The sequence below is a fragment of the Megalops cyprinoides genome, chromosome 3 (genome assembly GCF_013368585.1).
Source record: "Megalops cyprinoides isolate fMegCyp1 chromosome 3, fMegCyp1.pri, whole genome shotgun sequence".
NCBI classification, from domain to species: Eukaryota; Metazoa; Chordata; class Actinopteri; order Elopiformes; family Megalopidae; genus Megalops; species Megalops cyprinoides.
In genome coordinates, this window is record NC_050585.1 from 48218402 (window position 1) to 48231158 (window position 12757).

General features: G+C 43.6%; 1 protein-coding gene across 3 annotated transcripts in view; it reads right to left on the reverse strand.

Annotated features, from left to right (window-relative positions):
* LOC118774790 (signal-induced proliferation-associated 1-like protein 2) overlaps window positions 1-12757 on the reverse strand; it is a 30725-nt gene that overhangs the window by 13295 nt on the left and 4673 nt on the right. For 2 of the 3 annotated variants that reach the window (XM_036524286.1, XM_036524287.1), the window contains exon 2: window positions 57-1674. In XM_036524286.1, the coding sequence (XP_036380179.1) occupies window positions 57-1158 (1102 nt within the window). In that variant the 5' untranslated portion in view covers window positions 1159-1674. Of the gene's footprint in view, window positions 1-56; window positions 1675-3599; window positions 3784-12757 lie in introns of those variants that run through there. The other variant, XM_036524285.1, reaches the window with a different exon arrangement.

Below are 12757 nucleotides of genomic sequence, written 5' to 3' on the forward strand. Positions count from 1 at the left end.
CCACACACAGAGTAAGACACAGGGGCACTTTAACACACACGAGCACAGACACTGACCGTTCTTGTAGAAGTACTTGCGGTAGTACTGGGCCCCCAGGTCTGCGAATTCGATGTAGTAGTTGCTCTTGCCCTGCTGCTTGCTCTCACGCGGCTCCTCCAGCACGGAGACGGCGTCGTTGGGGCTCTGCAGGCTCAGAAGCACCCCCCCCGGCCCCCTCGTCTGCCCCAGCCCCGGCCGCTCCTCGCCCCCTGTCTCGTTTCGGAAGTGGGGGCAGCTCAGCAGCATGTCGGTGTCTTTGCCGTCCCCCTCGTCCAGCAGCAGCGGGGACTGCTCGGGCTCCTCGGTGCCGGCCCCCCTGGTCCCAGCCTGGGAGGGTGAGGCCGGCTGGGGGCCCTGGGAGGCGGCCGAAGCCCCGGAGGTGATGTTCTTCTTGCGGCCGATGCTGTCCCGGTTGGAGGCCGCCTCCATCAGGTTGAACAGCATGCTCTGCACGTCGTAGTGGGCGAGGTTTCGCACCAAGGCACCGGCCCCCGCTCCATCGCAGCAGCCCGGCTGAGACAGCTGGGCATGGTTGAGCTTGGCCTTCTTGTTCGGCAGCTCCGGCTTGGGGAGTCTGGCCATCTTCGGGGAGTCCCCTGCTGGCATGGACAGGGTGCGGAAGAAGTTGTCGGGATTGGGCTCCTCGGCAGGCAGGCCCAGCAGCAGGAAGGGGTCCTTGAAGCGGAGGGCGGCAGGGCTGAGGGGGGCCTGGTCCTCGCTGATCGGCGCCTGGGGCTGCATCTGTTTCTCCAACGAGGACAGACTGCCGTACTCCCTACGCAGCGCCACCCCGGAGTCGCCCGGGCCCGCTTTGCCCCCCAAACCCACCCTCTGCCCCCCCGCCCAGGCAGCGTTTCCCAGCCCCTTTCCAGAAGAGTCCACATCGCCCAGCGTGACGTCGCTGTTGCTCCTCTGCATGATGTGGCTCCGCCCCACGGGGCGCAGCTTCAGCCCCGCCCGGCTCGGGGTCAGGCTCTCCGCCCCGTCCTCCTCCCCATCCCTCCTGGGGGGCCACTCCCGCACCCCCTGCTCCCGCATGGGGTCGAAGCCGACCGCCGCCAGGGGAGGCCGCGGGCTCTGCCGGCGGAACTTGCGGACAAAGAGGTCGTCTGACTGCATGGCACTGTATGTCCCACTTCGTGTGCCTCCTCTGCCTTCTCAGTATTCCCCTTTCCTCACTCCCTTCACTCTTACCTCCTTTCCTTTCACCTCCAGGTGGACAGTAGTTAGTATGGGCAAAAGGAACGATCAGTTTCCAATCAGGAAAAAAATCATACATAAACTACCAGAGAGGCATTAGGACAATAACAGCAGAGATTTTGGAATCCCATCAAGGGCACGGGTTGGAGCATCAGGAATCCAGCATGCTGGTCTATATATCAGCTACAAAATTAAGACCGGATTCTTCACACAGAGATTGGCTGCCAGCCACAATATCATTGGAGTTTCGGTAACTGACACTTTTCCTTGTGTGATCAACAGTCTTGCATCTCTGGTGGGGAAATTGGTTGGAAGATCTCAGATTATCCTGAAGGAAACATGAAAAAAGGGGAACTGATGAAAGCCCAGCTTTCCTCCTTCTTGAATCATGAATTCGTATGGATCAGCTTCTCCAGTCCATCTCTCCTGGTACAGCTACACAAGGAAATATAGAGCAACTTAGCACATTGCATTACTGTCATTTAGCCACTTTTATCCAGAGTGACTTACATAGGTTACATTTTTTTTACATATTACCCATTTATACAGCTGCATATTCATTGAGGCAATTTTGGGTTAAGTGCCTTACCCAAGAGTACAATGGCAGGGCCCCAGCGGGGAATCAAACCAGCAACCTTTCGGTTATAAGCCCTGCTCCTTACCATTACGCCACACAGCCACCTCCAGGTTCACCCCTAGTGTCCTGTTGTCCTGGCTGAACTATAACTCTCGCTCAACATTTCAGTAACATTGTAGTAACATAACAATGTTGCTACAATGGTGCAGAAATGATGTGTTAAGAATTACATCATAGCAGACAGTGTGCACATACCATGTGTCCTTTTATGTTGAACATCTGCCTGTACTTGCATGTGTATGCAAATGAGGGATTTTGTGTTAATCAACCTATTCCTTATGTGATGCACTCCACCTGCTAAATGTTAAATGCTTTTTCGATAATCGAAGAAAATAAAATCGCACAAATTCTGATGACAATTACTAGTGTTTTTATCTTGTTTGTACGATTATGAAGCGCGCAAGAATACAAGCCAGCTGAGTGTTTAGCAGAAAAGAAATGGAAAGCTTTGTAGAAACAGCTACACAAACAACAAGAGGGGAACTCCAAGTGTGAGGTAAGATGAACTCCGGCCGTCGCTGTAGAATTCCCTTTCCATTCCAAAAAGCAGCCTTGAAGCTGCAGCGTGGCACACTGCCTGTACTCCACAGGGTGTCACAGCAGGGTGCAGCTGATGACAGGTAGGAGGAGGGACCCTTCCCTGAGCTGATGTCCTCCTAACAACCCCTACGAGCACAATAAATAAGGAGCCACATCTAAGCTGAGCGGGTTGCAGGGTCGGAGCCCCTCTGGACCGCCATCTCCGTCTCTTTTAACGCTGCTTGTGAAGGCAAGAGGCAGTAGGTATTTTTGAAGTCTTTGCAATGACTGGGGTGGAAATTAAGCCCACGCTACTTCCTGAGTCAGGACGGACACGCTCGCCACAAGACCACTGAACCTGTGGCTTTGTGGTTGAAGCACAGTGTGACAAACTAGTCAGGCCGGCTGACCTGATCGCATTTCTTTTTCTTGCTTTTTTTTTTTGCTCAAGCATTCTTTCTCTCTGCCAGATTTTAAACCCTCTCACCAGGGGCTTTGTGAGGCCTGAGACACCAAAAAGCTGCAAGTGCCATCAGTCACACCCAACATATGCCTCCAGGTTCCTTTCCTTGCTCTCCTCCGCTCTAAGCTGTACATTGCAAGGCTACGTATTTGCGCAGGGATGGACGGTCCATGCGCTTGATGGACCACAGTGGGGTTTTCACTTTCATGTTAGTTCATATACTGTACATTTTGACTGTTTACCTAATTATAAACTAAAAGAAAATGCTGCCAATACAGGAAGCACCAAAGCTAATGAGGGAATTTTTGTTGTATTCTTTATCCTGGTTGTGTTTAATATCTTCGCCGTTCTGACACGGAAACACTTTGCACAAAACTAAATGAATCCGTTAAAATTGTAAGCTATTAAGAAGCTCATTTCGTGATGATCTAGGGTAGACTCGTTTTAAGATACCAGCAGGGAAATGACAGAGAGAAATATAAGTTCATTTGAGCCAATTTTATCCGACAGTGACAGAGATTTGCAAATATATTTCTACACTTGTTCACCTCCCACAAGGAAATGTAATACAGTATATGCATGTACACAATCATTTTACTCGAATAAAGCAACGATTTATATCGCTTAATTTTATCACCAATGCACAGTTAGCTTATCAGTTGGTCTTGTACAGCGGATGAGGTGCGCAGCTTGTAACGTTTGCTGTAACTGATAAATTACAGTATCACAATAGTAACTCACCTTCTTATCTTCTTGTGGCTAAATGTGTAAAACGGTTAAGACGAACCGTTGCTTTACCGCTAAAACGATGCTCCGCTCATCAGTTTGCCAGTCTGATTCCCTTACAGACGAAGGAACCAACAAAAGGTTGATCACAAACAAGCGTCTCTTTTCTGTTCCTGTCTCCCCTCAGTTCCTACGTCTCAAAACCAAACTGACGTCAATAAAGTTCACTCGGAAACTGGTTTGTCATTTATATCAACGATCAACGCGCGAAACCCCGTGGGTCTGTTTCCTGCCACGGGCCACGGTTTGACATGCGTCTTTGTGCTGCCTCGACAGCAGGTGCAGTAAAGCCAAGAGAAAAAAAACACACACGGATGGAGAGAGAGAGAGAGAGAGAGCGAGAGAGAGAGAGAGAGAGAGAGAGAGAGAGAGGGAGAGAGAGAGAGAAGGGGGCTGGCTTGATGGTAAATTTGAATGAACAAAGCGTTACGAATTAATGAGAAGGTGTGAATGATAAAAAAATATATATATATATATTGTATGCAGCAAAAGGATGAGCTCAGAATGAAACTCAAACGTGTTAAATGTAGCGGCGGAGTCATGTAAAAGTAGTTATTCATTCCCAAAACCTACAGAGAAGTGTTTGTGTCTGATCTGTATTATACCTGCATCAATTTTCTCTTCAGAAATAATACAGCATATATCAGTTTTCTAAAATACATACAAGAATGCTGTGTCTAGTGCACTTTCCTGAAGCCCTTCTGGTGTTGGACTTGTGGTGTGTCACCCCAACTCTACTAAAAGTCCCAGTTGATGCCTTAGATGTAACAAATCCACACATCCTTGGACACAGGCACTGTTATATTTTACTGAGAAGCCTACACTGTCCTTCAGCTTTGTGGATTATCCTTAACTGTTACAAACTGAATCATTTTTCATTATTGATAACATTTTAACATCAGTAATGTCAACTGGAATCATCTCCATCTATAAGTTGTCTACAGCTGTACAAGTTGTAACATGACTAAGATCAGACGAAAATGTCCGCCATGGACACAAAACCATGCAAGAGCTTTGAATGTTAAAATGATTTTTGCAACCCCTTGATTTAAGTTATTGCATTTGATACCACTTTCAACAACATGTTCTAAATGCTTAATTATTCAATATCAGGAGAGGTTTTTCATCATCTCATCCATTTATATATGACTATGTACCTTAATGTTATAAATCATATAGTTCAGCTTCCCCTAAGGCTCAACGTTGTGTTGGGATGGACAGATGAATCTAAAAGCCACAGATAGACAGACTGTGGCATTATTTTTGCCATGTTTATTCTTACCATCATCTTAAGCCATGACCCTACACTGAACCGCTGTCCAGTCTAGAGAGCATGTTTGTTACTACAATCGTTTACTTCAGACTGTACGGATTAGGATGACCTGTGACCCTCCTGAATGAGTTACCATCATGGATTGAACACAGAATTGCCTCACTTACAAGAGACAATATACGCCTTTAAAATGTAACCCTGCTGGGATACAATACAGTGTTGTGTGTACATGTGCCCTGTATAAGAATTCTTCCCTGAGATGCTTTGTGGAACTGTTGAATTTCAGCAACAGTTCCACACTGTATTACAATAACAGACACAATAACAAAGACCGATGAAAAATAACAGGCAATTATGATAACTATGATGACATCAAAGCATTGTGTGAAATGATGTAGTAACTATAACCAAAACTGTGCGGTAAGTGAAAGGCGACTGCTTTGTCTGTTGGAGTTCAGGGCTCCTACTGAAAATCCCCTCTCCCTGATTGCACTGTTTGCAGGTGAATCCCCTGTCCTGCTGTCAGATGTCACATGGACAGCCTGTCTGCCAGGGTTCACTGGGAGAGACACGTCTTGCACAGCAGGGGAATCCACTGCTGGGTTTGTCCAAAACTGGGCTCTTAAAGACAAGATTCCCTCACTGAAGAGAAAAACGCTCTCTACATTTACATTAAGTTGTTAGGCTGACGCTATCCAGAGCAACTTGCATGTGTTACAATTCTTACATGTTATCCATTCATACAGCTATTTACTGAAGCAGCTCTGGTTACCTTTCTCAAGGGTGTTTAACGCAAGGTATCTGTCTGTGACTGCCCAAGATATCTACTAGGTAACTTGCCTCATGGTCAGAATGTGTGCCGGCCATTATTCTGAACGGTGTTTGTGTCCATCTCCACATACTTCAGAACTGCAACAACAACAAGAAAGCTATGTTATTCTTTTCCCCAAACGTATGCAAAATCTCAGAGTATTTTCTGATTCTCTGATTCACTCTGATTCTACACATATCTTCAGATATAAAATGCACACGCTGTAATAAATGCAAGCATTCTAAATACATAATTTAACACTGAAATCAGAATTTTTAAAAAATAAATATTTAGCGAGCATTTGATTTTGTCACTCAGATTTAAGGCAAAATAAATAACATAATCTGAATCTTAATCTGAATCTGAATCTGTGTGCATGGTGTTGTAATTGCTCTGTGGTAAGCGTTTGAGTTCCAGTGAATTGAGGTGGAAGAAGCAAAGCATATGTGCATGTGATAGCAGGGCTAAACACTGCCGGGGGGCAGTGGAGGGTGGGGTAGACAGTCTTCCTTGGTGCATGCTGTTGACACTGAGACCTATTTCCTGTTCACTTTGCTGCTCTATTTGTGATTCCTCCCTCATTTAGTATGCTTCCTGTGTTACAGAAAAAGATTTCACGTGCACTCTGACCTCTGCACCTCGGCAGGGTGTATGTCATAATCATAAACCTTCCTCAGTTGCTCTCTCTGTTTCTCAGCTTTGTGTAGTTGCTGGCAACTGGAGTTTAGGGACCATGGAGGCAGTAATGTTGCTATGATCATTATTAATATTAATCAGGTAATAATATTGCTATATTCATTATTCAGTCAAAAATGTTCAGAATCACTAGCTGGGGTGGTGTTAATGCTACGCTGAAAGGAGGAGCAGTTAGTGTAATCAGGGACAATTTACATGGATTGTTACAACAATCCAAATGGAATGTTTTCAGTAATGCTTAGCTAAAACAGTTCTACACAAGTTGTTAATGAACTAGATCTAGGCCCATCAAATGTAATGCAAAATGATTGTTACAGGTGAAACTGAATCATATGCCACCACAGTGGATTATTTCCCAAATAGCATGGGATATGACCCAGAAGCTCATCAGTGTGTTCAGGTATCTATCGGTAAATGAAATGCTGGCTGTTGTGACTTTTTATACATTAAAATAGTCGCTGTGGAGCAGAACAAGAATGTGCTTGTATGATTTTCTTCAGCTGTTATGTGATAGGGTCCTGTCCTCTCCAGGGTCCAACCTAACAGCCTTGCTTCACTGACTTCTTCTGCAGGGCCCTGTGTCACCCGATGAAAGCGATCGATCCCGGGATAATTGAACTAATCCACCTCTCACCGACACTGCTCTTGGCAGTCAGTCACACCGCCTTTTATTGATCTGCGTAATTTTCATTGTATCTGTGTTGTGCTTCCTATGATTTTAATATTCTAAAAGGGCCGTACTTGGACAGCCCTGTGGAAAAAAAAAAATGGTTGGTGAGAAAAAATTGAATCATTTTCCCTTTGGATGACAGCTGTACACTTACTGATAATTAGGAAGGGCAAAGCAAGGGCAATGATCCAAACCACAAGAATACAAGATTTAAAAAAAACCTTTGTTGCACAGTCAATGTATACATGAAATGCTTTGTGCAACTTTCCCTGAGTGCACTCAACTGTTGTGAAATCAGAATGGAGCACTGTTTACGGTCATTTTAGAAGAGGAAGTTATTTTGCATTAGACAGAGAGACATCAGTTCCCTTGCTGTCAAAGAGACATGGGTTCTGGTATTTATGAACACTGACGTGCATGACGGATAGGCCGCAAATGAAAATATCAGCGCGTCTCTGTAATGTCCTGAAGAAGCATGATATTATGAACAGTTTATGGGAAGTGCCTCTCAGAGGTGACAGTCTTGCATACACCACAGCTGAGTTTGTCTTCTGCTCATCTGGGATTAGTCTTTACATCACACTGCTTGCTTAGTGGACACCCTTATCCAAAGCAGCTTACATAGCTTATGTATCACCCATTTACATAGCTGGGGTACTTAATAAAGAAATTTAAGTATATCGCTCAAGGATACTTTATTACTGTGCTGTGTTTACAAAATCAATGCTTCATGTTGTTATATGGGTGCTCCATCACCCTACCCATGCCTACAGACTGACCATGTGTCCCTGTAACCTTTTTTTAGACAATTAAGAAGATCTACTCCATTCCTGGAGATGTGTCTACAAATATGAACAATATTAAATTAAATATTAAAAAATGGTCTAAATGTTGAAGACAATGTTACTTTGTTGTCCCAAGGGTAAAAACACTTCCTGGGAGAAATGAGAGATATGGTTTTGTACCACAATAGATTGGCAGGTGACAAGATTTGTGGTCAAGGTGGGGGAAACTACAGCAGGACAATGGAAGAACCGTTTTTAATGTTTGTCCTTGTAAATTAGGGACTACCAGCACTACTTAAGTCAAGTAACACCTACCAAATGCATTTTCAACAAAGAAAAATCAAATCAACAACAGCTGTAATTGCAGCTTCAGTTACTCAATTTGACTGATTTCTGAAGTGATATTGAGTGACTTCATATGTTATCATATGATGCAATGGGGAGAAGGACAATTTATTTTATCAACGACTGCTTGTACCAGGCTGAACTGCAACAAGAGAATAGAAAAGTCTTTCAAGTCATAAATACGGATGAACCAGATTAAAATGCTTTGAAAATCCCAACCCGCATTATATCATGGTATCTATACTACTTAACATGGTGCCAGGCTCGGCGCCGGGAGAAAATACAGAGGGGTGCAATTGCAATCCACAGGGGTGCACACAAAGTCATAAATACTATGTAGACATGGGGATATAAGAGACAACTCGGGGTGCACTGAGGTCCATCTGGGGGTGCAATGCACCGCTAAGCACCCCCATAGCGCCGGGTCTGCATGGTGCTATTCATCTGAAAATAGATGATTGCTTGCTGAGTCTCTCAGAAGTAGGACCTGGATCTTTTTGCATAGCAAGCTGAATGTCTCACTGATAGTTGTATGTTGCTTGGTTGAAGAGGGGGGTCTGTCTTGAGTCTTGGGACTGTGCTGGTTAACGCAGCCTGCTGGCACCCCATATAAAACCCTGCAAATTTTGCAAAGCGGGCTCGTGTAAGGGCCTCAGAAATTGGACTCACAGCTGCGGCAGATTAATTATTAATTTGGCTGGTACTTAAGTGAGGGGACGTGCGGATGGGAGGACCAGGGCAGGGTTTGCTAATTATTTACGAAATTCCCCCATTCCGGCAGCCCAGGTGCAGGCCTTCCTAATCCTGCACGAAAATAGAATTGAATCGGCTGTTTTCTTTGACATCTTAATCTTAGCATCCTGCACTGAAAAAGGAAAGCACAATATCTACCTCACCCATCGCTTTTGTTCTGATATTGTTGCAGGGATTCGGTTCTGCAGTCTACAAAAAGCAAAACCACAAAACTTTGTGAGATATACAGTCCATGTATTGAAAATGTTAATATACTGTGAAAAGCAGTCTTGTACGCTTTTAGCAAAGCTTTCGTTCCAACAGATAACTTTTGCTTAGTTTAAAAAAAAGGTTCATTCTATTATAATTAATAGTGCTTTCCTTGCCACACTTGCTGTTGCTGTGAGTTTCCCTTCTGCCACTCCATCACCCAGTCTGATTTAATTTTGATTTACCAGGGTAGGAAGCCATCAGCTGTCATGTACCAGCCAACAGCAAGCAAGTCTCACATATTCTCACACGAAAACAAAGTCCCCCATCTCTCCCCAGTGGGGCACTGAGTCACACACCACATTCTCTCACCTTCTGAAAGCTCCCCCCAGCTAATGGTCCCTCTTCTTCAGTGTTTTACTGTAAAATGACCACATGAATTCAGAGGTATGAATTCAGACACCTCCAGAGACATTAAAGGGCTGAGAAAGTAGTTATTCAATTTTTGCCTCAGAGTGTGTTTGAGATGCAAGGACTACTGAGCTCGATTTCAACATGCCTATAGAAATGAAGGCAGTGGGCGACTGCATCATGATGATAGCATGTTAAAGCATGTGAGTTACTTACTCCCACTTGCTTACAGTAGTTTCATTCTTCTAATTGAGTAGTAATACAACTATGATTACTGCCACAGACAGAAAGTATTCAATTACTATTTTGAAAATTACAGATTTGGTTTGTACGCTTTTAAGAAAGTCTGAGTTCATACAAAATGCATGGAAAGGGTAGTTAACATTGCAAAACTGCTAAAAGACATAACTAAACACATAATACTTAAATGCACAGTGCTGTCCATGGAGGAAAGTACTATGCTGTAAAAGCCATATTTGTCTGGGCTGGGGGTAGAGAGGTAGAAAACAGTCCTTTTTTCAGAGTCACACTATGGCTAGTGTGTTTCAGTCTCACATCTCCTTCATTCTTCCTCTGTGAGCACTGCTCTTACCACAGAGCTAAGAGTCTGTACAGTCCTCTAACCCTGTGGGAACAAGAACCGGAGGGAATATTTAGACACACAAAACCCTTGGGCTCATGTCACCATTAGAGAGCAAGACAAGGCATGTGTGTGTGTTTATAAAAAAGAGGAACTTCTCTATATTACTATTTTTTTTTTCATGACCATTACTAATGATGGCTAGGATACAATTATTTTATCAAATACAATTAAAACTATTAATAAGCAAATAATTAAATCATACTGTTTGTAAATCATTACAGATACATCATATGTATTTTTAACTTGTAATATAACTGTTCGCACTTCCTGTTTCAGCTCGCAGCCATCCTAAAAGAGGAAGTTGACAGCTCTTTCTGCAGCCCTGTACAATAGTATCACGATATAACCTGCTCTTCCTCTCTGACCTGCAGCTTCCCTCTCTTTTGCACTTGGGGGAGAGTATCTGATCGTGAGCTTATAACTGCTAATAGTTGATCGCTCTTGTGCATTTATCATTCACTGCTTCTTGGGTCCTCTCCTAGGAGAAGAAGGATGTGTTTCTATCTGTTGCGACAGGAGGGCAGCTATTTTATTTTAAGAGACTAACTGAGCCTTACGTCCCAGTACTTCTCGCATTATTGTTTCAGTTTCCCATAGCTAGCTCACTGCTGGAGCACAGCCGGGGCTGCTGGCTGTCACTGAATTTGTATTATCTCTGTTTGTTTGGAAAACAGCTTTCACCATGAATAAGCCAGGACTCTTTTTCTGTCTCAATTCAGTTTTGCAACTGTCAAGAAGCTTCATTATGACCATTGTTGTGTTGCCAGAGTTATACAAATACAAATTACTTCTTCAAAAAGAGCAGCGTAACAAAGCAACATTCACAATCACAACAGTGGAATTTAATATTGATTATAAAATCAGTACGAAAAGTCTCTGTAACGCTATCGATCTGCCCTTTGCTGCTTTTTCTTCATTCTTGTTTTCAGTCCTGAACTCAGTCTCAGTCTGTCCCATTGAGACTCTGATTCATTCTTCCTCTCTCTGTCTGTCCCCTATCACTCCGTCTCAGTCATTGTCATTTAAGCTCTGATGTCTCCCTAATTTCTCCCAAAACGGACTCAATTATTCTGAAGCGACTCACGTAGCCTGACTCTTTCTGACACACACATGCTGTTTCTAAATGTGTCTACTTCTCCACTGCTTAAAGTAGTGAGCGAGTGCCCCACTTCTCTCTGTGGCTATTTCTGTCAACACCTCTTGAAGTGCTTGTTTCTGGCCTATCGTTAGGGATGATGGATTGCATTTTCAGTTACACATAAAACACTCTTTTACCTTGTAACGGTATAGAACATAAGAAAAAAAATGACTGAGCGTGAATTCAAAGATGGTTTCTCAGGCATAATTGCATTAGTTCAGATTACCCTTATTTTCACGCACATTCAAATATTCTGCAGAACATGCATGAAAACATTACATTGCGAAACAATACATTACATTGTGAAACATGACTCACAAAGTATGTATATGAATTGCATACACAAATGGAATCATTTAAACATACTTTACCATAATCAACACACATGGATTTTTCAAAGGAGTAGCACTAAGGAAGTTATAGCCAATAAACACATGCATATACATATACTGAGCAATATGATATTGATATGAATTGCATACAGGTTTTGTTCAAGATATATATAGCACATGTTCAAAACTTATTATCAGTAAAATAGAGGGGGTATATAATATATGATCACACAATACAGCAGTTTATAATACAGTAGAAGCAATGAAGAGTGAACAAGATCATAACAAAACTATTTTGTTTTAATGTATTGATGGAGCATCATGTATTTTTCAGCTGATTTAGATCAGAAGTGTGTCAACGGCCTGAGGAGGAAGAATCCCGCTAACAAACACGTTTGAAGACCGGGGTTTGCTGCAGCTGTGTTCCTCCCTGTGCTTCTGGGAGTCTTTGAGTCACAGACGGATTCTGCAAGACTGTCAGCCAGAACCGGAACATTGGCGGCTACCACCGGGGGAAGAAGCGGGCCAGCGCACCAGGGCTCCGTCCTCCACGGCTCTGTCTTTTTTAAAAATGGGACGTTTAATAATAGTTAAGGACAGCCTGTGTGTCACCCAACGGGCAGAACGAGTCATTTCGAGTGTCACGGAGCACCCGTGCATCGTACTGTCTCTGTGTGCGGTGTGCGTGTGTGTGTGTGTGTGTGCGTGTGTGTGTGCATCTGTGTGTGTGCTGGGGGAGGGGGGTTATGGAAATTAGGGAACCACAAAACAATTGTCTGATATAACTGAGGCATACAGAAATGTGAGGATGTCATATATAGTGTATATAATTTTATATATCTTCATATACACATACATAAATGTGTGTGTGTGGGTACACGTGTACTCACATATATTTATGTTACTGCCTTTGTTTCACCTCTGGCCTTTCAGTGGTGAAATGCAGGAATGCAAAGTAACACTAAACACTCTCCTTTGTCCTGGGCTGGGTTTTTTTTTTGTTTTATCAGTACATTTTCATCCTGCAGTACTTGCACTACCTTGTAATAAGATGTCTCCTGAAGTGC